This window comes from Macadamia integrifolia, chromosome 2 (assembly GCF_013358625.1).
Source record: "Macadamia integrifolia cultivar HAES 741 chromosome 2, SCU_Mint_v3, whole genome shotgun sequence".
NCBI lineage: Eukaryota > Viridiplantae > Streptophyta > Magnoliopsida > Proteales > Proteaceae > Macadamia > Macadamia integrifolia.
Window position 1 is genome coordinate 34,834,512 of NC_056558.1, and position 27,410 is coordinate 34,861,921.

A 27,410-nucleotide genomic window follows, 5' to 3' on the forward strand; every position below is an offset into this window, starting at 1 on the left:
GGGGGGGGGGGTGGATAATGTTTTGTAGTTGTAGTGGAGAGGAGGAAAAGATTTCTTGTCTGGTAGTATAGTTTTGACTGAACATCAAAAGTAGATTTTGATTGATATTTAAAGAATGAATCTTTGTTTGATGGAGTGGAATTGTGGAAGAACTGGGGTTTTATCTTATCAAATTGACTATAAAAGGGCCTTCAGAAGCTTAGTCTGAATCATTCATGGAATTTGGGGTTTGGAAGAATGTGAAAGAAGGTACATACAGTTATGAAAACATCTCTTTCAACTTATTATCTTGAATAAAACTTTAATAAAGAGCTTTAGACTGAAAGAGACATAAACTTAATGTGATTTAAGTCTAAAACAAAAAACAAAGTCGGTGGTGAAGTTTCATTAAGTGCTTCAACCAAAAAAAAATAAAAAAAGTTCCATCAAGTGCCAATACCTTGGGTCTAGGGTTCTTTAATTTGGATCTTTCTGTGGACCCCCTAAGAGATTAACTTGACCGATGAGTCGAGTTGAGTACTCATAGATTCTAGTCCTTTCCCCTAATAAACATGAGCTTAGACTTCTACCTCTTCAACATCATCTACTAGTATAACCTTTTCTAGAAAAGAAGAAGCAGCAGTACAAAAAAATGATGTTATACGATGTCGCATGTTGGACAGTTAAGAAACATCATATAGATTAACTAAGTGTAACAAAGATGGGGATGTTGAGATGAATTTGTGGCAAAATTAAAAAAGACAGAGTAAGGAATGACTACATTAGAGTTGTGTTAATACAGCCACAATACATGATAGCTGTGAGAAATTTGTTTGATGTGACATGGATATGTCCAACAGAGGCCTTCGGATCCTCCAGTTCAAATGAATGATATTTGATCAAGATTGCAAGACCTAAAAGGACCAAGGGCAAGCAAAATATGACTCTAGGAGAGGTGTTGTGGAAAGACATGAATAGCCTCAGCCTTCTACCACGTATGACTTTGAATAACCCCAACCACATTTGGTTGGGATAAGGCTTTATTGTTGTTTTTGTTGTTGTTGCTGCTGTAGGAGTACCACAAAAAAAAAGGTGTACCTATGACCATTAAATCGCAAAGAAATTGTGTCTCAACTTGAACCCATGACCATTAAATCGCAATGGAGCAACCTTACCATTGTGGCGAGGAGAAAGGAATGTATAGTCCTGCATAAATTCATCCATGACTTTAGAACGCATTTGGACTATGGAAGGATGCTATAGGTTATCAACTAAGCCAGATCCGATGTCAACTTTGGGACTCAAGAAATCTAAGTTGTGTCTTGGGTCTGAGAATTTCCCTCTCCTTGTGCCACAACAGCCCACCCCATATTAAGCCACAATATTGTCTGTTTTGGCCCATAGACCTCATGATTTTAAAACGCATTGTGACTAGAAGGGTTGCTAAATGTTATCACCTACCCAATCTGTTTCCCCAACCGATGTAGGACTAAAAAGATTCCCCCTTCAGTGCCTCTCTCAAGTCTTGCCCAATCTTGAGATTCAACGGATCTGAGCCATGTCTTACGCGTAACAATGCACATATATCAATCTCATCCAATTGGACTAATACATATTCACCACATGTCCATCATCTCCTCCAATCTTGGCATTAGAACAAAAGCATACCTATGGCTAATTGCGTTGCTTTTCATGAAATAACACTAGGATTAATTAGACACCACTAAACAAGGTGGGCCAAAAAAGGCAGTTCCTTTTGGTTGCTAAAATTGGAAGTATATCATTTCCACTTGAAAGGCCACGTTTATATTTTAGGTCACCTCCCATTTTCGCAATTGAGAGAATCGTCCATGAACAACCGTGCAGGTTAAATTATTATCAGAATTGTAAGTGGAAGATCCATGTTGATGGTATAATGATAAGTTGATAATGGGTCAGAATTTGCAGACCAACATCTGATCTATGTACTCTATAGATTTCCTTTGTTGGGATAAGTTTGAATTGAGTTTAGTCGAATTATATTTGATCAATAACCCAAACCACATCCTGCTGACCTTGTGAAACCATCAAGATTTCTGACAGTTAACAAAATCAAGATAGGTCCATAGGGGTTGGAGTAGACCCTGGGTTTTTCTGCACAAAATATCTCTTTTAGATACTAATAGACTATTTTTGGAATACAAGAAATTTATAAATATATTAAAAAAAAAAAAATCAATCATTACTTCCATCGTGATCTGTCTTATTATGTTTTTCATTTTTTACCATCCAAACATAGAGTTTTATTAAACTCAAATCAACAGAAGTAGGCGAACAAGTCAATGGTTAATGGAACTTAATGTACAAGTTCATGTAGAAGGTCCTCTCTCCTTTCGTTCTTCTGGAATTTAAATGATGGGTTTGATAGAAAAAGCATGTTTTCAGATTAATGGAACTCGAAGATAGAGATTCAGAATATATAAGCGTTTCTTTAAAACTTTATTTTATGGCAAGCCAATGTCCAACACGACAAATAACCCGCTTCTAGGGCCTTTGTTTGTGTACGATGTCTTGTATTCCGTCAAAATTTAATCCAAGGAGTACTGGTGTAACACCTCCACAGGTAAGACGACGATCCCACTAGCCAATTAACGGACCGTGGGGGTTGAAGGGGGCCAGAAGGCCCTGCATAGAAAGGGGTGTAGGGGGAAACAATCACACTCAAATTTTTTATTTAAGGACAATTGTGTACATTCCGTATTAGGTTTTTCACTATATATTTGTAACGAGAATTTTTTTCTCTGTAATACAAGCAATACTAAGAGGTATAAAGAACGAACGCTATAATTCTATTCTCCATTGATAGTGCAGCAAAATCTCATCTCACCTGAGACATAGGCAATCTTGCCGAACCCCGTAAAACTGTGCATTGCTTATTCTTATTTTTCCATTATCTTCTGCATCGTTTTAAGGTTACGATTCTACAACCTTTACTCAAGGACAAGATCGCCTCTTCCGTATGATAATATACTTGGTCAATGATCAACTGCTCTGATACCACTAATATGAAATTTGTGAAAACTCAAATCTCACATACCAGCTTGCAAGGTCAATAAACACAAGACCGTATCAACCCAAATTAACTTCTTTCGTAACCAATATGGTATCAACCCGCCAAATGACTGATATATGAGATTCTAACATAATTCCTAGAGAAACAAGTGAAATCCACTGCTTTTACAGAAACGATTTAATTAGTTGGAATAAATCTTGGAGAAACAAGTGAGAGTCCCAGCTTTGCCAGAGTATTCAAGTGTCAAAATGCTAAAAATTGGGACAATATATACATCGGGTATAAATACAGTGTAGTGATCCCAGAGCCAACTCCTGCGTTCATGAAATGGGTAAAATTGTCCAAAACATTAAAAAAATATATATATGGGCAAAGTGAAATGGGTAAAATTATCCTAAAATCGTTTTTTTGAGGTAAATCCAGCCAATCCGACCGATACCAAAAATTCAACATCTGCTTTATTTCTCTATTACCTCTCTTACCAATCGCATAAGTTGAAAAAAAGAGTCGTAGAAACACAACCCTAAAACGATGCAAAAAATTTTGAGAACAAGAACAAACAATCACAATGCATACAAATTTACGTGATTCAACCAGATTTACTCATTTCCATGGTGAGATGAGATCTTGTTTCACTATCAATGGAGAATAGGACTACAACGCTCGTCCTCACACCTCTCTCAGATTGCTTATAAAGAAATAAGCCTCACTACAAATATATAGCGAAACCCTATGCTATTATGCCGCAAATGACAAGAAACCACAATTTCATCCCTCACTGTTCAACAATCCGAGGTCAACTACATGATCTAAATTTTATAATGCCTCCGAATGACACACCATCACCAAATCACTTCCACAATATTTCCTACTTACAGCTTTGCAAACAGGTGTACCAAGATTGGAAATCAGACCAAGGAAGCGAAGAGAGAAAGCAAGTATTAGATAATCTAAACCAGCTTAGTAAAGACATGTTCAGTGTGGCAAACTCATATATGATGCTGGCTAAATGAGCTCAATCAAACCAAGACAACCAACCCCTTGCCAAATAAGCTCCAAGTTTTAATTGGAGTTTCAAAGTCAAAACAGATAACTTGATAAATGCACCCAAACATGATGCACAACACTGTAAATTCCAGAAAATAAACTGATAAACTTCACAAGGCAAAGCATGCAACGGACAAATATATAGAAGTACCAAGGTGTTTCCAAGACCAGAAAATCAGTTAACAGTAAGCAAGTAAAGAGACCATTGAAGCATCAAGCCCAATCTCAAAAAAGACAACAGGTAGCTTACACTAAACAAACGCTGAGCCATTCCAGGGTTCTCTATTGTGCATCACCCCACCTAATTGAATTTGTGAGTTCAAACAAAAGACCAGTTGATGAACAAGAAACAAACACAGTGAGCATTTTCTTCCTCATTCAACACCTTCCAAGCAACAGCTCTCTCATAAGAGACTGGCCTGCCCATGCTCGACAAACATATACCACCTTGAAGACATGCAAACCCCTGCCACAATGACAAACAGCAATCAATCGACTAGAAGTTCCAGAAAGATCTCTTCAAAAAAAACATATATTCCATCTTTATTTTTATTTTTTTGCTGTTAAAAGAGTATCTTTCTGCATCTTACTTCTAATGTGGTAATTCACCAATGCATGGACTTTGGTGACTAACCAACAACTAGGATAAGGTAAGAGTTCATAGAGGGGTGAGATCCCACCATTAAAGTACCATTTGAATTTTGAGGATTGTTAAACCTCCTGTTATGTATATGAACCCATTCCTGTTCCCTTCCCTCTCTCTCGAACAGTGATTTGTAATTCTGACATAGGGCACCTCTTGACTGTGATAACAAAGAAGCCCTGGCTGAACTATTGATTTTCATCTTGTGCTATATGCAGTAAAGATTAATTATGATGCAGTGTGTTTTCCATTAGGAAGCGCCAAGTAACAGAATGCATGGGATGTACCAATCAAACACCAATTCAGGGTGGCCCATTAACATGAAGTTGGGACAAATGAATGTTGTACTCGAAAGGTTCCTGATGCAGTACAAGCTCAGCAGAAAAAAAAAGAACGAAAAGTACCAGCCCAATCAGGCCCCTAATTAGGCCCAATAACTTCAGCTATAACCAACCCACAATAGGCCATGACTTAAAGTAATAATCATAACTTGCCAATAAAGAGCCCATACGCAGCCTTTGGGAGTTTCTATTTCGGCTCAATTTTGTGGGCCGGGTTGCTTCCACTTATGAAGGCTGCCTATTTAGCTACTAATATTTTCATAGTTTTTAACTGGGACAGTTTTCGGTCCAGGAGCGGGGTTGCAAAATGACCACCATGCCCCTGTGTCTGGGTGCAGCCCGCACCCAAAAAGAAAACACTTGCCCTTTTTAATTTTCGTATTAGTTTTAGTTGCTAAACTAGTAGCAACATAGGAGTTTCTATTTTATGTTATGGGAACTAGATTGTATAGGAAGAATTTTCTATTTTTCAGGACTGTAAGTCAAGTGTAGCAATCGCTTACAATTTTTTTAACCCATACTTCTTATTTTATAAATACAAAAGGGCTACTACAACCCATATTTTGTGTCTTATTCAATGGAGCAGCAGCAGTGAAACAAGTGCAACACCCAAGGTGGTGAAGCCAAGGTCATCTCCTTCCTATCTTCTCTCTTCCTTTTTCTTCTTCTACCTTCCTGTTTGTCAGTTTCCAGCAACCACCTTCTCCCGTACCATGGCTTCATTAGGAAATATCTATTCCTTTTGTTTTTTATTATCTCTTTAATATATATATATATATTTGTTACTCACTTTTCTGCAGATTTATTTTTTGTTTTCCCCCTCCAACGGTTTTCTTTGTTTTCCCTATTCTAACAGCAACTTTGTCATGCAGTTTCTTCCAATCCAGACTTTAGATATCATATTTTCCCCCGTAATTTCTATTTCCTGTTCTTGCTTGTTTCTTCTAATCCAGCCGTTGGCTTGTCTTAATATTTTAGACACCTAGCCTACCCATTAGGACCTCCACTCAACCCAAGTTTCAGCCCCATCAGATGAATGAATATGTTAAGAGATATAACACTGTCTAGTTTCTCCTATATTCTCAAGATATAACACTGTCTAGTTTCTCCTATATTCTCAAGTACAGTTTCATTGTGATTCTGGTTTTGATGGGAAAATGAATGCTTCCTGGTCATGCGGCCCCTGCGCCCAGACAAAGACGGCGGTAAAATGACACCCCACTCCTGTTAAAACAAAAACCCATACCCTGTCGATGCCCATGTGCACCGCCGCATTGGCTCCCGCTCCGTCAAGGGCTGTGTGACGAGACTCGAGAGAGTGTTCTTTTCCCTTTTTCTTATAATAGGTTTTCTGGTGTTGTCTTTTCATCACAGCAAACATAATCAGTTCCTGGCTTTCTTGGTGGGCAAAAGACGGCCTATAATCACTGGAAGCATTTAACTAAAGTGCTTAAATCTCAATACGGGGAGAGGCCGTGTACCATACACAGTCATGCCCATCCAACGGTTGGGTGCATGACCGTGCACCATGCACGGCTGTACAAAAAATCTTTTACCATTCAATATTGTGGAACATAAACTTGTTGAAAATTTTACATCCCCCTTTTCCTGTTCTTTTTTGTATTAGATATTTTCTTAGCAAAGGCAAGAGCTGAACCTGCTGCATTATCTGTGGGAACTCTGAGCAGAGTGTCTTTCTCCCATGATCATCAAATATCTTTTCCAGAGTAATGTCTTGCACTGCGACCAAGGTTGTCTCAAGCATATCAAGACCTGCTTGATTTGCAAATGTGAAAACTGGCAAAGCCTGCATAAATCATACAATTAGGTCACAACTGCTCAAATAAGAAGAAAATCAGATACAACAGCATATCCATGAGCAATCATAAGAGTCCAAATTCACAAAGGACAAACAGAAGCAGAAATAGAAGCTGGTGCTATAAGAGATTATTCTATTAACCTATATAAGCAGAGCTTCATAACAAGAGAAGAGGATGGGACTTTATATCTCACAGAAAATCTGCTCCAGAATTCTTTTTTTTTTTTTAAATAAAATTCTTCAAAATATCATGAAGATTCTAAACGCTATTAAAATAATATTTTGAAAATATCCAACTCAGCTCTCTATGCTTAACGAAATCTTTGGGATCACATAACAAATCAAGTTCATCAATGTATTGAAAATATCTCACTTACCTCCATAATTAGGTAAACTGCTTGTAGTCACTTTCTATTTATCCAGATACATAATTCTATTACTTACTTTGAAGCATCATAATCATTTATCAGTTTAATTTGAACTGCCAATCCCAAGCCCAGATAATGGAGGGACTGTGCTAGTTCAACCGTAGGCATAAAAACTCTGGCCATTTTTTATGGAGATGAATCCTAGAAAGAGTACTCATCACTTTACCTCAGAAGATGTGGCCAAGATAGAGAGGGCAGCTGAACAGGATTCATGTTGCCAAAACCAAGTGGATGGGATTATGTCCTAGGTATGCCATGGTCCTTTTGACAGCTCCTTAATTTGAGCAAGAGCAAGCATCGAGACCATATATCATATGATGGTTCAAGGATAAAAATTGCCGAGCTCTACTACTACTATTCCAAATCTAAAGAAGTTCCCCTAGAACTCCTTGGATCATCTGTCAACGGCTCATTTGAAAATTACAGTGCAGTTTTGGTAATTCATAATATACACTGCTCTTAGCAATCATCATTCATGATTCAGATTTCAGAATATTCAAATTATCACTGGGAGTTGTCCTAGACCTCATAAATCAGTTTTTTGAGAACTATCATTTGTATTCTATAGCTTCTTCGTAGTTGGGCCTCTCTTAAATGCCAAATTTTCAGAGAAAACGTATATGGTTCTATACACTATATTACCAAGACAGACTATATTACCAAGACAGCTATTCGGGCATGTCCATGTTTGCCACATAATGAGCCCAATACCAGCAGGTAACCATGCTCATATTGGAATATTCAGCAGAAAAGTGTACCTATTAACCGAAGGCATGTCTGAAATTCTAAGTTTAGACCGAGTCTAAATAGGCTAAGAGTATGAAATTACTCTATTTATATGACCTTCCAATCTGTTTAACAAGATTATGAGCACAAGGAAAATGCCAGATGAACGGAAGAAAAGCATTGTAGTTCTGATCTACAAAAACAAAGGTGATATTCAAAACTGCAATAACCATAAAAAATAAAACTATTCATATTATGAGATTACAAGAAAAGGTTACTAAAGCCCACTTGAGAAGAGAATCTACTATCTCGGAGAACCAATTTGGTTTTATACTAGGTAGATCCATGATAGAAGCTATTTACCTACTAAGGATGGTTCATGGAAAGATTTTGAACTTGCAAGAAGGATCTTCATATGGTCTTTACTGACCTAGAAAAATCCTATGATAAAGTCCTTAGAGACTTAATCTGGTATCTACTAGAGAAGAGAAGGTGTCAAGTAAATATGTGAATATAATTAAATACATATATCGGGTATGGTGACTATTATGAGAACCGTGGGAGGTGAAGGTAATGATTTTTTCCAATTACAATTGGGTTACACCAAGGATAAACTTTAAGCCATTATTGGTTTGTGTTTATCATGGATGATTTAACCAGGAAAACTCAAGATGAGGTTCCATAGTGTATGTTTTTTGCTGATGATATTCGCCGGATGAAACAATAGTAGGGATTAACACTCAGTTGGAGTTATGGAGATCAACTTTGGAATCAAGAGGTTTTAAGATAAGTAGAACGAAGACAGACATAGTATATGAGGTGTAACTTTAGGGAAAATGGTGAAACTTGTGGAGAGAGAAACCCAAAGTGATTATTTTAGATATATGTGGTCAATCATAAATAAAGAAGATGATACAGAGGATGTCGTTATTCAGAGAATTAAAGTGAGATGGATGAAGTGAAAAGGTGAGTCTGGAGTGTTGTGTAAACGATGTATTCTTGTAAAAGCTTAAAAAGAAAATTCTATAGGTTTGTCATAAGACCGACTATGATGTATTAGGCTGAATGTTGACTAGTTAAGAAGAATAATATACATAAGCTAGTCAAAATGGATGTACAGAAAAACTAAAAAAGATATAATAAGGAATGACCATATTATAGCTGAATTGGGAGTTGCCCTAGTTCAAAACAAGCTCCGAGAAAGTCGTTTAAGGTGGCATGGCCATGTTCAACAAAATCCATGAGATGCACCAACAAGGGGGAGCGCTCAATTTCAAAGAAGTATTGAGGAAAGACATGCACAGTTTAATTCTTGACTCCAGTATGAACTCAAATAGAGTTGTTTGGAGGGCACAATCCATGTAGCCGACCTCATTTAAGTGGGATTTTATTGAGGTGTTGTTGTGTTCTTTCTTTTTTACTTTTTATTGATATTTTACTTTATACATCTATGTAGCTAACCCCATTAGTTGGAAAAAGGTTGAGTTGTTGTTTATGTTGTCATGGTTCAAGGTCTCACTGAGAACTCTAAATACCGAGTTAAGATGATCAGCAATAAACAAAAACAACATAATCTCAGTTAAGATCTCGAGATCTCGCCTAGATTTGGATCCATATTTATACATGGTTTCGACCACAATCTCTCCTGTCTCATTTCTCACTGAAAACAAAAACCCTCACAAGTTGGCTCTTTCTCCTTCTCTTTGCAAAATCTAACTTGAACCTGCACCAACATCCCCTGGCCCCCATAGAAGGGATGATAAAGTCCTTTGGACGCCCTCCTCTATAGGCTCCTTTACTTCGGCCTTTGCTTGGGAATTCATCCGTATCAAGATCTTTGTTCGTTGGCACAAACCCACATGGTTTAAAGGCCACATCCCCCGCCACAACTTCCTGTTTAGCGTACTCTCTCAAACTACCTCCCACCTAATCCTTCCTAATCCACCAGCACATCCAAGTCTCCCCCTCTGTTGTCTTTGTTGGAATGGCACTGAAGATGTTGATCATCTTTTTTTGTCTTGCCCCTTGTCCTCTTCTGTTTGGAATAAGGCTCTCAGCTCCATTTCGCCATCCTATAGAACCACCCTCCCTTTGTCTAGAGAGTGTATCTGGATTTACATGACTTTTGGCGGTTCTACCATATGTGATACAATAAGAAAGCTCACCTTCGTGGTAGTGATCAATCATATATGGATGGAGTGCAGTCTTCGGAGATAGACTCCCCACTCTCATTCTTTTGATAGGAATTGGAACATGATCTTTGATGTCAGCTCCAAGATTGGCTCTATCCGTCAAAGTACAGTTACAAATACCCCAAGGAATAGGCTCAGTGCTGTCTCCTGGGGTCTCCCTCCTTCCATCATCTCCCCCCTCTTAGTTTGGCCCCTAGCCTTTGAGAGCCCCCAGCGGGCTTTGTGATCTTTGGATCTTCCCCATCCCCCCTTATTCCTTATATTCTTCCTCTAGGTGATGAATAATTTATTCATCCCAAAAAAAAAAAAAATCAACAATTAACCATGGAGATTGATGATTGAAGTGTCAACATCAACTATTAGAGCTCCAATTCATCTCAATAATACTTTTAGGTAAAGAACTCTTCTCAATAACCATTTTTTTATATAAACATGATCATAATTGTTTGTTGATCGTGTACTAATTATATGTGATCAAGTATACACTGATATATGGATTGATGAGTCTGATATATAAATGTGTTATTGTGTTATGTACTTATGTAGTTATATCATACGTGACTATGTGTATCAATGTATGTGACACATTTGAGTCAACACTCATCAATCGTCCATGTTAAACAATTAACAAACTATTTTTTATGTTTTTTAATTGCTTATGGTTATTTACACTTTTAATTGAATTATGTGTTCTAAAAGTATTAGATGTTGTGTGGTTTAGCCTAGGGGTATAGCTCACCTACGCCATAGACTACCTACCCGGGGACCAAAGTCAAAGAACCATTTTGGGTTTGATTTAAAAAAAAAAAAAAAAATGAAGTTTACACTGTGTTTAGAAGGACTAAAATAGGCCAAATGACAAGTTTCAGTGGCTAAAAATGCCATATGGCCACCGAAATCAACCACTGAGTTAACTTGGCAAAAAATACCAAGTTTTGTCGAGATCTCCCCATAACTCGTTTTTGGATGGACAAAACTAGCGCCGAAACCAAGACCTCAAACCTTGGTTGTTGTTGTATATGACCTTGCAAAAAATGACCCGTACAGTATAGTAAACTTTTAAAAATATTAAAGTTCCTGCACAAACAAGCTTTTCTATACACCTTCAGACATACACATACCAGTGACCAATATAACAGCACCAATGCTGTCAAAATACCAAAAAAAAAAAAAAAAAATGAAGTTTACACTGTGTTTAAAAGGACTAAAATAGGCCAAATGACAAGTTTCAGTGGCTAAAAATGCCATATGGCCACCGAAATCAACCACTGAGTTAACTTGGCAAAAAATACCAAGTTTTGTCGAGATCTCCCCATAACTCGTTTTTGGATGGACAAAACTAGCGCCGAAACCAAGACCTCAAACCTTGGTTGTTGTTGTATATGACCTTGCAAAAAATGACCCGTACAGTATGGTAAACTTTTAAAAATATTAAAGTTCCTGCACAAACAAGCTTTTCTATACACCTTCAGACATACACATACCAGTGACCAATATAACAGCACCAATGCTGTCAAAATACCTAGGCAGGCCTCACGTGATGAAGCATAGCTGTCACGGTGCCAAGGCAAACCAAGGCGATCAAGGTGGAAGAATTCAAGGCGACACCAGCAAGTAGCCTAGGTGCTGCCTCGGTGACCTAGGCACCAGTCCAGGCTGATCCGCCTGGACACCTAAGGCATTGCCTGGAGACACCTCAACAACTATGTGATGACACCGTAGGTAGCATACATGGCTGCTTATGTATCATAATACCACAACTTTGGCCTACTGCTTCCCAGCACTTCTCTAACACATTTTTCCAATTTTCTTAGTTCTCAGAATTATGCCAAAGAAATGCATGAGATTCAACCACACACATGCGGGAGCCTCTTGCACCGGGTACGCCCTTCTTCAAACAGATAAAAATAATGAAAAAGTGTCTAACTTCCACTAGTTTTTCTTTTCTCACTTATCATAATATAACGCAACGAAATCATATGACGGTGAGACAGAGGAAAATATAAAAGAATTAGGTTTCTGTATTTCTATTGATTAGGTGGTTGCCTAACCAAAATGGCCATGTAGGTGTCTAGAAGACCTTGTCTAAGCCTATGTCAAGTAGCCCTTTTTCCATGGCAGAACCAGTCCATTGCCTCGACAGCACAGACCAGCACTGAAATAACAATCATCAAAATGCATAGCCTGTCAACAGAGACCATAAGCCAGTGACAAAAATGCAGTACCAGCACCCCTACAACTCCCTCTAATAATAATAATAATAATAATAATAAAAGAGAGAAAAGGATGAACCAGATGTGACAACTTTGCTTTAAAATGTACAAACAAAAAGACTTGAATCATCCATAAGTTTTTTTAGCCTTCATTTCCTTTATGTTAAGGATAAGGATAGGATAAGTATGCCACCTCATATATGTGTGTACATGCACCACCTTGTGTTACCTAGCCTTGTGCTTCTTCCCGTATTCACCTTTGTACTACTCGTACATTATAAATAAAGATGGCCTCTAGCCCTCTATCATATTTGACAAGACAAAGCATTCTCTCTATTCTTCTTCTCAACTTGGTATCAGAAGGAAATACTGTATTTTGAGTACTTTCTCTTTCTTCACAAGAGTTCGACCCCACATACTAGGTTCTTTGGCCTCCAACAGCTAAGCATGGTTGACTAAAGCATGTTGTCGCTACTTACCCAGCTGACCCACATATGGCCCACTTAAGGCCATGTACTCTCGTATTACTACACTCTCAAGCCGATTCTTTTGTGACCAGTTGAATCACGTCTCGAACAGGTCTGACCCTTTTAGGACCTCCATCTCATACCACCAACCATCGCCAGGTATCTAGGCCCTCTCTTTGCTACTCGCGCGCCGTATGGTTTAAAGTATCTCCGATGCCGATACGATACATGAAATTTTTAAAATCCTTTCGTATCGATATATATCCTACGATACATACCGATATACACCAATACACTATTGATACGTACTGATACTCTATGGAAAATATAAAATCGATGTGAAATATACGATTCGATATGTATCGGTAAGTATCGATGAGTATTTGTATGTATCGATCAGTACGTATCGGTGAGTATCGATATAGTGCACTACGGCCATATAATGGCCAAGATGGGTATTTTTTCAGAAAACACTATTTTTTTAGGGGTTTTTGTTTCAAAGTTGTTGTCGGCCATATTTCTCTATAACTAGATTAGAAATCAAGGTTGGGAACGAGGATTTTACATTTATGGGACAACTACAAACCTTGAATTCTTAGTACGATACCCTCAGTTTAGTGTTTATGCATAATACATGTTATCAATAGCTTTTTTTAACAAATTTTTTATGCAAAAGTGTTTACAAAGGTGTTCCATAACCATTTATGCGTGTATCTTTAGCGTATCTCCGATACGATACGATACGATACCCTCCGATACACATCTTAATTTTGGTCGACCCATACTGATACTTTAATCCTTTAGTCGCGCCTGGCCCCAACAGGGCACCTCGTCCCCTATCGCCTCCCGACTGGTCATCAAGGCCTGACCTTCCAGCCCTATTGCTATGTGGGATCATCTCTAGGCTCTGCCAAAGCCTCTGCCAAGACACTTGCCCTCTTCCTAGTCACCTACCAACAATTACCAGCCCTTGCAACGGTTCTTGCATCGCTTCTGATCACTAAAAGGCCTCTTTTGCTCGCTCTGAGCCATACCAAGTCGTCCTCTTTTTTTATTATGCTCCCGTCTAGACTCGACCACCACTACTAGGGCCTCTGCCCTTGTCTTTGATCACGCAAGCCTTGACAGGCCCTATTAGGACCTTCGCCAAGCTATGATAGCTCCTACCAAGGGCCCTGCCTTCCTTAATTGACTAAAGTATGGCCTTGCAATGGCCACATGTCTGTTTAGATGATTGCTAGGGCTCGCAACCCCCATCAATTTTCTTTTCCATGGGTTGCACCCTTGTTGTCTTACGATAAGGGTTTCCCAACCTCAGTCGCTCATTGATTAGGCCTCTAGGAGCCACCACCTACCCTTGGTTTCATCTTGTCGCATGCTCGCTGCTCTTTATCATCACGGCTGCCTTATTTACTGCTGCAACCCGTGAGTGCTCTTATAATCTTTTGGATTATTTCATTACTTTGTTTCAACGGAAAGTAGTGCTACCTCTATAGGGGGAGATGAGGGTGGTGTAATGGATTGTCTGAGAAGCCATGGCCATAACCCTGCTCTCCAGATAGGACCTGCTAAGCTAAATGAGACCAATTATCTCACTTAGTCCCAGGCATGCCTTCTCACTATCCGAGGTAATGATTTGTTGGGGTATTTGACCGGTGACATCCCCAAACTAATCGATATTACGCTGCAAATACTAGGTTGGCCAATGATGCTCTCATCATGTTCTTTTTATGGAACTCAATGGACTCTACTATTAGGTTCTGTATTGTTAAACTCAACAAACGAATTATTGGATGCCGTTAAATAGACAAATGTACAGTCAAACAACTATGCTCAGATATATGAATTTCGTCGACAAGTTCATGAGACCACTTAGAAAGAACTATCACTACAAGCTTATTACACCACTCTTAATGCGCCATAGCAACAATTGGAAATTCTATCATCTGGTTTCCATGGTATATAATAATGATGCAAGTACCATTCAAAAGGAGCGTGAGATGGAACAGGTTTATAATTTCCTCATTGGACTGAACCCAGAATATGATCAAATCTGTGTTCAGGTTCTAGACTGCGATAAATTCCCAACTTTGCTTGAAGGTTACAACTTGGTCCAATATGAGGAGCGTCGTCGCTCTGTTACAATGCCTACTGTTGCCACTACTCGCTCTGCACGAGTCACTACTTCCCAGTTGGATCTTAGCATCCCTAATAAACTGCCTACTCCCGGTCTTAGCATGCCATCGTCCCTAGTTTCAGCCCACACTCTTCGAGCAGACAATGCTTTCACTTGGTTACAGCAATGGCATTACTGACTTGGTCCCTCTTCATTTCATGTTTTAAGTCATTTATTTCCCTCTTTAATAAAGCATTGTAGTGTGGACAAGTTTGCTTGCGAAATCTGTGAACTCGCTAAGCACACTAGGTCCCCTTGTTTTTCCAATGATATAAAAGTATTGGTACTTTCTCTCTTATTCATTCAGATTTATCCCACCTTCTAAGACTATTGCTATGGGGGGTTTAAATGGTTTATTACTTTTATTGATAACTGTACCCATTTGACTTAGGTTTATCTTCTCCAGTCTAAAATCTGAGGCTTTCACTCTTTCCCGGTATTTTCACACTACGATTCAGACCCAATTCAATGCCCAAGTTCAGGTTTTGAGGAGAAATAATAGGAACAAACATATAAATGGTTCCTTCCTCCACTACCTTGATGAACATAGCATTTTGTTTCAAACATTTTGTGTTCTAACCCATAGCAGAATGGTATACTTAAGAGGAAGAATAGCCATCTCATTGAGATCACTTGCTCTTTAATGTTTGCCACTCATGTTCCTAAATTCTATTGGGGTGATGGTCCTTGCTGTTGCTTTCTTTATAAACTGTGTTCCTTCCAATGTATTGAACTTCAGAACACCAGTTAGCCTCCTTTCGAATCCCTCAGTTGCTTCTCATCTTCCTCCCTAAGTGTTTGGTTGTGTGTGCTTTGCTCACAGTTCCGCTCCCTCTCAATCCAAATTAGATCTGAGGGCTCTTTTTGTATCTTCCTTGGATCTTCTGCTTCTCAAAAATGATACAAATGCTATCATCCTCTCTCCCATCGCCTCTTGGTCACCATGGATATTACGTTTCATGAAGATGAGTCCCTACTACAGTCTTCTCTTCAGGGGAGAGTGTTGAAGAAGAGCTTCCCTCTCTAGTTATTGATATTGTTCGCCTTCAAGGGGAGCTAAACATTGGTCCTCCTAACACTGAAACAAGGGAAGAATATGAGCTCTCACCAGCATCAAGAAAAAAGGATTTGCTCACTTACTCCCAACAAAAAGATAATCCCTGGTAAGTGAACAAAAAGAAGATCCGCTCACAATAAGCAGAAGGCATATGGAACGATTAAGAGATATAAAGCAAGATTGGAAGCCGAGGGATTTACCCAAACCTATGGGATTGACTATCAAGACACATTTGCTCCGGTTACTCTGTTCGAGAAGTTCTATATTGTGCTGCAAATCTTGGATGGAGTCTCTGTAAAGAGCATAGTTGTCAAAGCGTCGCCTAAGCGACGACTAGGCGTCCAGGCGGTTTGCCTGGGGCCTAGGCGACAGTCGCCTTATTGCACTGCATGCCGCCTTGTGTTTTGGCACTTATTTATGCCAAATATAATTTAAGTAAATGCTCATTTACTTAAGATATTATTCATAAATAAGCAAATACCCATATTTGAATCCAATAAAAATAGTTTAAAAATCAAATTCCAAAAGAACAAAAAGTCAACCCTCCCAGTCCAAGAAGAAAAGCTGGATTTTGGTTATAGGGGCAATTTTCAACTTTTAAATGCTGGAGTTTTTCTCAACTATGAAAAATTTATAAATTATATCATGTTAAAACATTGTTAAAAACCAAAAGTCCGATAAAATAACTTTTTGTTTTGATATCCATAAAATTATTTTCATTCAGGCGATTTTAACAGCATTCGCGCACTTAAAAATATGTTTGACCGGAGCATAACTTTGTCATTACAACTCAGATTTAAGTAATCTTAGACTTGTTGGAAAGCTGATTTTATATTATAAATGATACAAAAAATCTCATGTAAAAATAATATCATTTGACCAATCAAACTTATTATAGAATCATAGCATTTCTCTAAATTTTGATTTTTTATGATTTAATATGGCTAAATGTTGATTTTTAATGACTTTATGTTGCTTAATCTTGATTTTTTATGATACAAGGTATATATAGCTTACTAAATAATGTTAGAAAATAGGAAAAATAAAACATAACAATTGTTCGCCTTAAGGCATGCGCCTTCTCGCCTAAGCGCTTAAACAACCCTCCACCGCCTTGGTTCGCCTTGTCGTCGTGACAACTATGGTAAAGAGAAAGTATAGGATTCTTTCAATCCTTTCATTGTATAGCTGTTATATTTGTGTAATATTCTCTTTTCCTTCATTGTATAGCTGTTATATTTGTGAAATATTCTCTTTCCCTGTAAAGTTCTATAGACTTGCCTTGTATAGGTTTCTAATTTTGTGTATTTCTATGGGTTTCCTACATGAATACAAGACACAGAATTTTACTGATTTGCATGGCATCAAAGCCTTCTCTAGAATCTCTGGAGCATTCCGATCATCTCCGCAGCAAGAGTTCAGATCTCTCAGCCTCTGCCAAGCATTCCGATCCTCCGATTCCAATCCTCCGCTGCCCTGTGAGCAATCCATGCCTCTGTGAACAGTCCTTGTTCAATTCCGCTGCCATTTGTCCGTTGATCTCAGCCTCCAGCCAAAAACTATCATGGGTACCCTCCTTCCTCACTTATTAGTTCTTATCCTTATATATATATATATATATATATAAATTTGTTTTGCTGCCACCCATTACCCCTTTGCTACAGTACCATCCTACGTCTCTTGCTCTTTTCATCCTATTTTCTGCCACCCATTACCTATTTTCTGCTCCCATTTGTTCTTCCAAAATGGAAAATTTTGAGATATTGTCGGTTAAATTCGATGGTACAAACTATGGAATTTGGAGGTTTCAATTTCAGTTTTTCGTGGAAGGGAAAGGTTTGTGCGGCTATATCAATGGCTCGACATCCCAACCATCTGTTACTGATCCTTCCAAGTCATCTGATTTGGCTAAATGAAAGATTGATAATGCTAAGATTATTACTTGGATTCTTGGTACTATTGATCCGTATATTGGTATTCCTATGCACGGTTTTTCCACGGCTCATGAGATGTGGTCATATCTTGAACGAGTTTATCAGCAATCAAATTTAGCCAGAAATTTTCAAATTGAAAATGATTTAATTTCATATGGTCAAGGAGAGAAGCGTATTTAAGAATATTATGCTGGTTTTCTCACTTTATGGAATGAGTATGAACAAGCTCATATAACTTCCGATTTGTCTGATTGTTGCATTAGCACTTTACAGAAAATACATGATGAAAGAAAAGTTATGCATTTTCTCATGAAATTGAGAGCTAACTATGAGGTTGTTCGAGCTAACATCCTCAATAGGGGTACCCTACCTGAAATGGATTTGGTTCTTGGGGAGTTGCTTCGGGAAGAGACTCGACTTACCACTCAAACTACCCTTGACCAGAAGAAGGATGATGTGGTGTTCTTCACCAACAAAACCAAATCGAAGCCTTCCTCTCGTGATTTTTCTCATGTTCAATGTTATGAATGCAAGGCTACTGGTCATACTGTTTCTCATTGCAAGAAACGCAATTTCTATGTTTATTGCAAGAAAGATGGTCACATTATCTCTGAATGCAAAGTGAAACCACCAAGAACCTTCCCCTCTAGTCCGCGTACTGTTCAACCAAGGGCTTATCAGGCTTCCAAAACACCATCCTTTGCACCCTCTTCACTTGATTCTGAGAAAAACAATGTTCCTGCTACTGTTGGTATATCGGATGAGGTTAGGCAACTAGTCCAGAGCAGCATGACATCTGCCATTTCTTCTGCATTTTCTGCTATTGGTTTGTCTGGTAAGGACCGTAAGGTTTATTTTTATTGCTCTCCGTCTACTCCTTTGTGGATTCTTGACTCTGGAGCTTCTAATCATATGACTGGTTTTTTTTCTTCTACTATTATTCCTAAACCTTGCAATGATGGTCAACAAATTCTTACTGCCAATGGTGATAAGCTAGATATCATTGGTAATAATAACTTGTCACTATCTACTTCCTGTTCTCACCCCCTATAGTTAACCAATGTTTTTATTGTTCCTAGGCTCACTACTAGTCTTTTTTCCATTGGTCAATTGGTAGATGAGGGTTATATTGTTAACTTTTCTTCTCATGGTTGTGTGATTCAAGACCCGCGCACTGGGAAGGTGATAGCGAAGGGGTGTAAAATTGGCCATCTATTTGCGTTGGAATTTGAAACATTGAAGAGCATGTCTTCTCCTCCTTCCTATTTACCTAGTTCCTCTTTTCTTGTTTCTTCCTCTTCAGATTTTACTTCATCTAATAATGTGTGGAATCTGTGGCATCGCCGGTTAGGCCATTTATATTCTGACAGACTAAAGTATTTGTTTCGTAATGGTAGCTTACCCAACAAAATTTCTTCTTTGCAACATGTGGAAAAATCATGTGTGACTTGTTCTTTATGTAAAAGTACGCATTTACCATTTCCTTCTCACTCCTCTATTAGCACTGCTCCATTTTATATTGTTCATAGTGATGTTTGGGGACCAGCGCCGATTTTGTTTTGGCTAGGATATCATTATTTTTTGTTATTTATTGATGATGCTACCAGATACACATGGGTTTATTTTATGCGTAAACGATCTAAATTTTTTTAACAATACAAAACCTTCTCTTTTATGGTTCACACACAGTTTAACTCCAAAATAAAGGTGTTTCGATCTGATTCTGGTGGTGAATACACTGCCCAAGAAGGTACTTTACCACAAAAATCTTGTCCTTCAACTCCTAGGCAAAATGGGGCCTCTGAACGAAAAAAACATCACATTCTTGCAGTTGTTCGGACATTACTTCAAGACTAATGTTCCTGTGACTTTTTGGGTTGAGGCAGTCTCCACTGTAGTATTTCTTATTAATCGTATTTCATCTTCTGTATTGCACAATCAATCTCCGTATTATTGTTTGTTTGGTTCTATACCTAACTATTCTTTATTTCGGGTTTTTGGTTGTTTGTGTTTCGTTCATTTACCTCCGCATGAACGAATCAAGCTTTCTTCTCAGGCTGCAATGTGTCTTTGTGGGCTATAGTTCTGTGCATAAGGGTTTTGTATGTTATGATCCATCTCTTGCCCATCTCTCATCATGTTTTCATGGAACATATTTTTTATTATACTCATATCATGCGTTCTCCTATTACCTCTGTTTCTTTTCTACCTCTCTTTGATGTCCCTTCCTCCTCTTCTACTCCTCTTCAAGTGTATCAACGCTGACAACGACAAACGACTCCAACAACAACACCCCCGCCTATGCCTTCGGTGTCGGGTTCTGATCATATATTATCACCGGCTTCCGATCCTGAGGTAACTCGTATTGATTCTAATATTTCTTCCACTAATGTTTCTTTTGCTAATCCTGTGGTTTCTTCTTCTGATCCTGTTTCACATCATTCCACCAGGGTTTCTAAGCCTCCTTTTTGGTATGGATTTTCAGCTAATGTTTCTAGTGCTTTGCTTACATCTCTTGATCCTTATACTTCATTTGCTCTGTTTGCTCCATTGGATCCCATTACTTCTCTTTTTGTCTCGTTAGATCCTGTTTCTCTTCCTAAATCTTACCAGCAGGCATGTCGTATTCCTTGTTGGCAAGAGGCTATGGACTAAGAACTTAATGCTTTAGGGATATGGTGCCTACACCGAATACTCCTGTCATTGGGTATATTCTATGAAGCTCAAGTCTGATGGCTCTATTGATAGATATAAAGCTCGTTTGGTTGCTAAGGGAGATAAACAGAAATATGGTATTGACTACTCTAAGACTTTTGCTCCAGTTGCTAAGATGACCACCGTTCGTGTCGTCTTAGCTCTTTCCGCCGTCTGTCAATGGCCTATATTTCAAATGGACGTTAAGAATGCCTTTCTACATGGTCATTTGAAGGAAATGGTTTATATGCACCCCCCCTCCTGGTCTTTCATATAATCGATCGATAGTTTGTAGACTAAAAATATCCTTATATGGTTTGAAGCAAGCTCCTAGGGCTTGGTTTGAACATTTTCGAGAGGTGGTTATTCATGCTGGTTTTACTCAGAGTTACCATGATTACTCATTGTTCTTTCATTCTTCTCCTAAAGGTATGGCGTTTCTTCTATTGTATGTGGATGACATTCTTATTACTGGCGATGATATTGACGCTATTACCACATTGAAATCGCTCCAAAGTTCTTCCTTTAAGATGAAGGATTTGGGTCATGTCACATTTTCTTGGACTCGAGGTTCACTACTCTAAATGGGGTTACTTTGTTAACCAACACAAATATGTTCAAGATTTGATTAAACTAGCCAACTTAACTGATGACAGGAAAGTGGATACTCCTATGGAAGTCGATGTCAAATACTCTAAGCATGCTGGAGAAGCCCTTTATGATCCTACTATATATCGGTAGCTTGTGGGAAGTCTCATCTATCTTACCATGACTCGCCTAAAAATTTCTTATGCTGTCCATATTGTAAGCCAGTTCACTTCGTCACCTTGCCAATTGCACCTCACCGTTGCTCACCGTATTATTCGCTATTTGCAAGGCACAGCTACACACAAGGGCTATTTTTCTCTTCCTCAATTAAATTGTGTGCCTATGCTGATGTTGAATGGGCTGGTTGTCCTAACTCTCAGCGATCTACTTCAGGATGGTGTTTTTTTTTTTTTCTTATTTCTTGGAAATGTAAGAAGCAACATACAATTTCCAAGTCATCTGCAGAGGCTGAATATCGTTCCATGTCATCAATTCGTAGTGAGATTGTTTGGCTTCATGGGTTATTCAAAGATTTCACTATTTCCTTTTCAGAGCCAACACCTCTCTATGCTGATAATACTAGCGCCATTCGCATTGCTTCCAATCCTGTATTTCATGAGCGTACGAAGCACATTGAGGTTGATTGTCATTTCATTCATGACAAATATCTTAATAACCTTATTTCTCTTCCCTACATAGCTTCTGCTCATCAGATTGCAGACATTTTTACTAAAGCTACGTCTTCAGCTCGTCATTGGCATCTTGCATCCATACTTATGTTGTCCACCCAGCATCAGTTTGAGAGAGAATGTAAAGAGAAATGATAGGATTCTTTCAATCCTTTCATTGTATAGCTGTTATATTTGTGTAACATTCTCTTTCCCTTCATTGTATAGCTGTTATATTTGTGTAATATTCTCTTTCCCTGTAAAGTTCTTTCTTTCTATAGACTTACCTTGTATAGGTTTCCAATTTTGTGTATTTACATGGGTTTCCTACATGAACACAAGACACATAATTTTACTGATTTACAGTCTCCAACTTGATGTGCAGAAATTGTTCTCAATGGTGACCTCAAAGAAGAGGTGTATATGGATATTCCTCTATTTTCTCATCATCTAGAGTTGGCAAATTGTGTTGCACAGAAGTCCCTCTATGGTTTCAAGCAGTCACCATGAGCTTGGTTTGGCATTCCAAAAAGCTATGTTACAATTTGGGTACAAAGTACAAACAGAGCCATGCTAATCATACCTTGTTTGTCAAACAAAAGGTTGGAAAAATTACTTCTTTTATTGTCTATGTTGACAACATAGTAATAACAGGGAATGATAATGTACAAATCTCCTTGTTGAAAACCCAATTGTCTCCAAAATTTGAGACTAAGGATTTAGGACCTCTCAGTTATTTTATAGGTATTGAAGTAGCACACTCATAGGAGAAAAAGGATTAATAGTGCATGTATTCAAGAGACAAGATGGAAGGGTAAGAAAGCTAAGGCTTTAAATGACTTTAGGCTATGGTACTCAGGAGATCATAGCCATAGAGGTGGAGTGGGCATTGTAGTGGACAAAGACTTAAAGAATGACGTGATGGATGTGAAGAGAGTGGAAGATAGGATCATTGCAATCAAGATGATGTTGGAGAAAGAGGTTGTAAACATAATTAGTGCTTATGCTCCCCAAGTAGAGTCGGATGAAGGTAGTAAAGAAGCAATAGAAGAAACCCTACCATACGCACGGTCTAATGGTTCCAATGTTCAGCACCTAAGGGCGATATAATCCTCTAAAACCAGATTTGGGTGGTACCTTTAGTTAGCCTGAGTAACAGGTTTATCTCTCCCAACAGAGATCCTCTTTGAGGCTGAGATTTTGGGACTTCAATCGCCTAAAGGAGGACCACCTTCGATCCAAGTTTAGGCTCAAAAGATAAAGGGTAGAGAGATCGAATCTTGGTACAAATGGTTGCAGAAAACGGGAAGATGGATTGGGAGGTCGATCCTCCTGGATTTGGGTCGACCTAGAGTGGTAAACCAACCCTAGAAATCCCAAGTCAGATTGATGCCCACTTGTAAGTTTGAAGCAATTTTTAAAGACTGCTGTTACCGCCAGTTACAGGGAAAGGAAAACAGAACCGTGAAGAAGAAAGGGAAAGGAGGAGGAAGAAGAAGAAGAAAGGGGGGGTTGTCTCGCTGGACAAAGAGGGATTAAGAGAGAGAGGGAGAAGGATGAAAACTCAAAGAAGACGATAAGAGGGGGGGGAGACAGCCACGCAGGGGGGTTTTCAAATTCCATTCATTCTTCATTAATTCTGCCCATAACTTGGGTTACATGCTAATTTATATTAATTCAAAAATAAAAAAACTTTACAACTGAAATAGAAACTCCTAATTACTTCCTAAATTAAAGTCTAATAAAATAAAAACACAATAAAACTAAATTGAAAATTTCTACTTGCCTAATAGCTACCCCAAAATAAAAGATTACATATCTTTGCCAAATAAACTAAATATTCTAAATATATTACTGATCAACTACCAAACCTGGATCCAGTTCTTGGTCTAGTATCTTGAATGGGTTTGGGTCGATCCATTGTAGTGTTGCTACATCAATATGTGATGTGTAACTTTAATCATTGTACGATCGATAATGACACGGTGACTGTTGAAGGAAGAGAGGTAAAGCAAAGTGACTATTTCAGATATTTTGGATCTATCATTAATAAAGAAGGCAATATAGAGGATGATATATCACATAGAATTAAAGTGGGATGGACGAAGTGGAGGAGTGCGTCTAGAGTTTTGTGCAACAAATGTGTCCCGGTAAAACTTAAGGGAAAATTCTATCGGGCAGTCGTGCATCCAACTATGATGTACGAGTGGGCATGTTGAGCCATTAAGAAATAGCATATTGATAAGCTAGGTGTAGCGGAAATAAGAATGCTAAGATGGATGTGTGGGAAAACTATGATGGATAAGGTAAGGAATGATCAATTTATAGTGGATTTGGGGTTGCCCCAATTCTTGACAAGCTTCAAGAATGTCGTTCAAGGTGGTATGGTCATATTCAACGAAGGCCATCAAATGCACTGGTAATGAGGAGTGATCTGACTCAGATATAAGGACCCAAAAGAGCTAGAGGCAAGCAAAAATGACCACAAGAGAGGCGGTGAGGAAAGACATGCACAAATTAGGTCTCGTCCCGAGTATGGTCTTTAATAGAGCAAATTGAAGGGCTAGGATTCAGGAAGCAGACCCACTTTAGCTGTGTTTTACTTTGTTAGAGTTATTACTAATTTGTTTCCTTTAAAACCTACTTTTCCTTTTCCTTAGCTTTGCTTGGATTCATGTAACCGACCCCATTAAGTTGAGATAAAGCTTTGTTGATGTTGTCGTCGTTGTAGAAGTGGCCAATTTAGCCAACTAGATCTTCATTTTCCAAATAAATATGTTCTAGATCTTCTTAGTAAGACAAGACGTTAGGTTGTAAACCTGCCGAGTCCCCTATTGAAGTTATTCATCAACACAGCTCAAAGGGGGTGAACCAGTAAACAAGGAGAGATACCAGCAATTTGTTGGCAGACTAATATACATCTCCCATACCCAGCCAGATATTGCTTACGTTGCCGTTGTTGTAAGTTGTTTCTTACTTGATCTCAAGACTTAACCTTCTTGAGGCTGTATACCGGATACTGAGGTACTTGAAATAAACACCTGGGAACGGTATTTTATTCTCCAACAACAGAAATCTGAAGTTGGAATGTTTTAGATGATGATTGGACTGGTTCCATCGATGATCAATGCTTTACTTCAGGTCAGGATATTGTACTCTCCTCAGAGGTGATCTAGTCACTAGGCGAAGCAAAAAAGAAATCAGTGGCAAGCAGATCCAATGCAGAGGCAGAGTACCAAGCTATGGCACAAGGTGTGTATGAACTCATCTGGCTTAGGGTCTTACTTGGAAATCTGGAGGTAACATCTGAGGAACCTATGAGGTTCTACTGTGATAATAAGGCAGCAATCAGCAATGCCCATAATTTAGTTCAACATAATAGAACTAAGGACATTGAGATTGACAAACACTTCATCAAGGAGAAACTTGATCAAGGCTCTATTGCATTTCATTTGTCAAGTCTGAAAATCAGCTAGTTGATGTATTGACAAAGGGTTTAACTTGTAAGGTGTTCCATCCTATTATATGTAAGTTGGGCATGCGAGATATCCATGCACCAACTTGAGGGGGAGTGTTACCACCGTGTGTGGTACCTAGCCTTGTACTTCTTTCTATATTTACTCTTTGTACTACACTCATACATTATAAATAAAGATGGCCTCTGTCATATTTGACAAGCCAAATCATTCTCTCAATCGTCTTGTCAACTCTTTATCACAGTAACAAGTGTACAATATATAACCCATTAGAAACTACTCTCGCATAAGATGGGCATGTATGGTTGTCAAGAGAATGCAGTTAACTTAAACTACATTTCCTACATTTTACATCCAAAAACACCATTTAGGACCCAATAACCAGAAAGGTCAGTATTCGAACAAGCATGTTGACTTTTTCAGGTCATTTTCTCTAAATCATTGGGGAATTTTGTATCCATGTCAGACAATGACCAGTTTCCTTGTGATCTATGTTGTTGATGTTGTGTTTCCTACTACCTCAACATTAGAAGTATCATTTCTCTACCTTATATTAGTGCTAGAAACCAACCCCCCTCCCACCTGCCCCAATAGGTAAGCTGAATGGTCATCTAAAAGAGAGGGAACATGAGCTCCCCCTTTCAGACCAAGAAAGTGAATGACTGTAATGAGTAAATATTAAATCTCCTTTGGAGCTTCACATCATTGACCTATTAAGTAATTAGCTAATGATACAATAGCAAGTCAAATCTGACAATGAAGTAGATACATATGTAAGGTAAACACCTTCAATGAGCAGCATACAATTGCATCAGAGTGGTGCCAAAGGGTTTTCAGAATAGATTCACTTCCTTCACCACTAGGTTTGAGTAGCTCCGCCCCTAAATAACACCTGAAAAAAAAAAAAAGTATATCTAAATCATACTCCCCAAATTGTAGAATCATACTTGCTTAATCAGGAATTATAGATATACTACAAATATGGAAGATACCCCACTGCATAGTCCCAAAACTAAGAATGCCAGACCTATAACTGTGACAGATCCAGCGAGCAAGAGTATGTGCTTCAGGAGTGCCAGGTGGGGGCCGGAGACCACCATGAGAACTGAGATGAGAAGGGGAGAGAGCAAGTGCAACCCTTTGAACGGATGATATAATGCTGCGGACATACTGTCGAGCCATGGTTGCCACATTCTCTTGCAGGTGACTCTCAAACGCAAACTGAAATGCTATTGTCATCACAGATCTCATGGAAGCACAGTTGCCAGAATAGTCACCAGATGCTCTATTTCCAGTAGGTCCCACCTCAAGGGCAGAGGCAAGATCCAGTGTGCGATTTGGACTGGCAGCATCCTGCATGACATTCAAAGTGAGCCAATTAGAAAACAAACTGTACAGCTAAAAAAGGATATTAGTGGAATGTGTTTGTTTTCTAAATGACAGCACCATAGGGAACAGGAAAAACTATACAATGAAAGATAGTTGCCTTCAAGCCACTTTGTTAGGCAGTAAATAATTTATATATTCTTTCAATAAATATTTATAATTTATTTTTTTGCTTGGCAGTTTAAAAAGTTAAGCCACAGTATTTACAAAGCTCCTTTCTAATATTTAGACCACCTCTTATTCACCAAAAAACTGAGAAGAAAAGAGGAGCTTCAAAAGACAAAAGAATCCCCATCTCCAACTTCCAAGAGAAGGAAAAATAAGAAATCTAATCAATGCGTCATTATCATCTTTCACTCCTATTTGTTCAAGTGAATTCAGTCATTTTATATGGGTAGATATGGTTGTGAAGTCACTGTTCCGGGGATAGTTTTATTTTTTCCATTTTCAAATTTGGAAGTCATAACTAGGAATTCGAAATGCAACAGACCAGCAAATAACTCCCCTCCCCCTCTCTCCCCCCC

General features: G+C 38.5%; 1 protein-coding gene across 4 annotated transcripts in view; it reads right to left on the reverse strand.

Annotated features, from left to right (window-relative positions):
- Positions 1-4,187: 4,187 nt before the first annotated feature.
- LOC122061292 (homeobox-leucine zipper protein ATHB-15-like) overlaps positions 4,188-27,410 on the reverse strand; it is a 35,568-nt gene continuing 12,345 nt past the window's right edge. For all 4 annotated transcript variants that reach the window (XM_042624527.1, XM_042624533.1, XM_042624519.1 and 1 more), the window contains 4 exons: positions 26,528-26,853; positions 26,287-26,392; positions 6,720-6,869; positions 4,188-4,544 (listed from right to left, as the gene is read on the reverse strand). In XM_042624527.1, the coding sequence (XP_042480461.1) occupies positions 4,398-4,544; positions 6,720-6,869; positions 26,287-26,392; positions 26,528-26,853 (729 nt within the window). In that variant the 3' untranslated portion in view covers positions 4,188-4,397. The remainder of the gene's footprint in view (positions 4,545-6,719; positions 6,870-26,286; positions 26,393-26,527; positions 26,854-27,410) is intronic.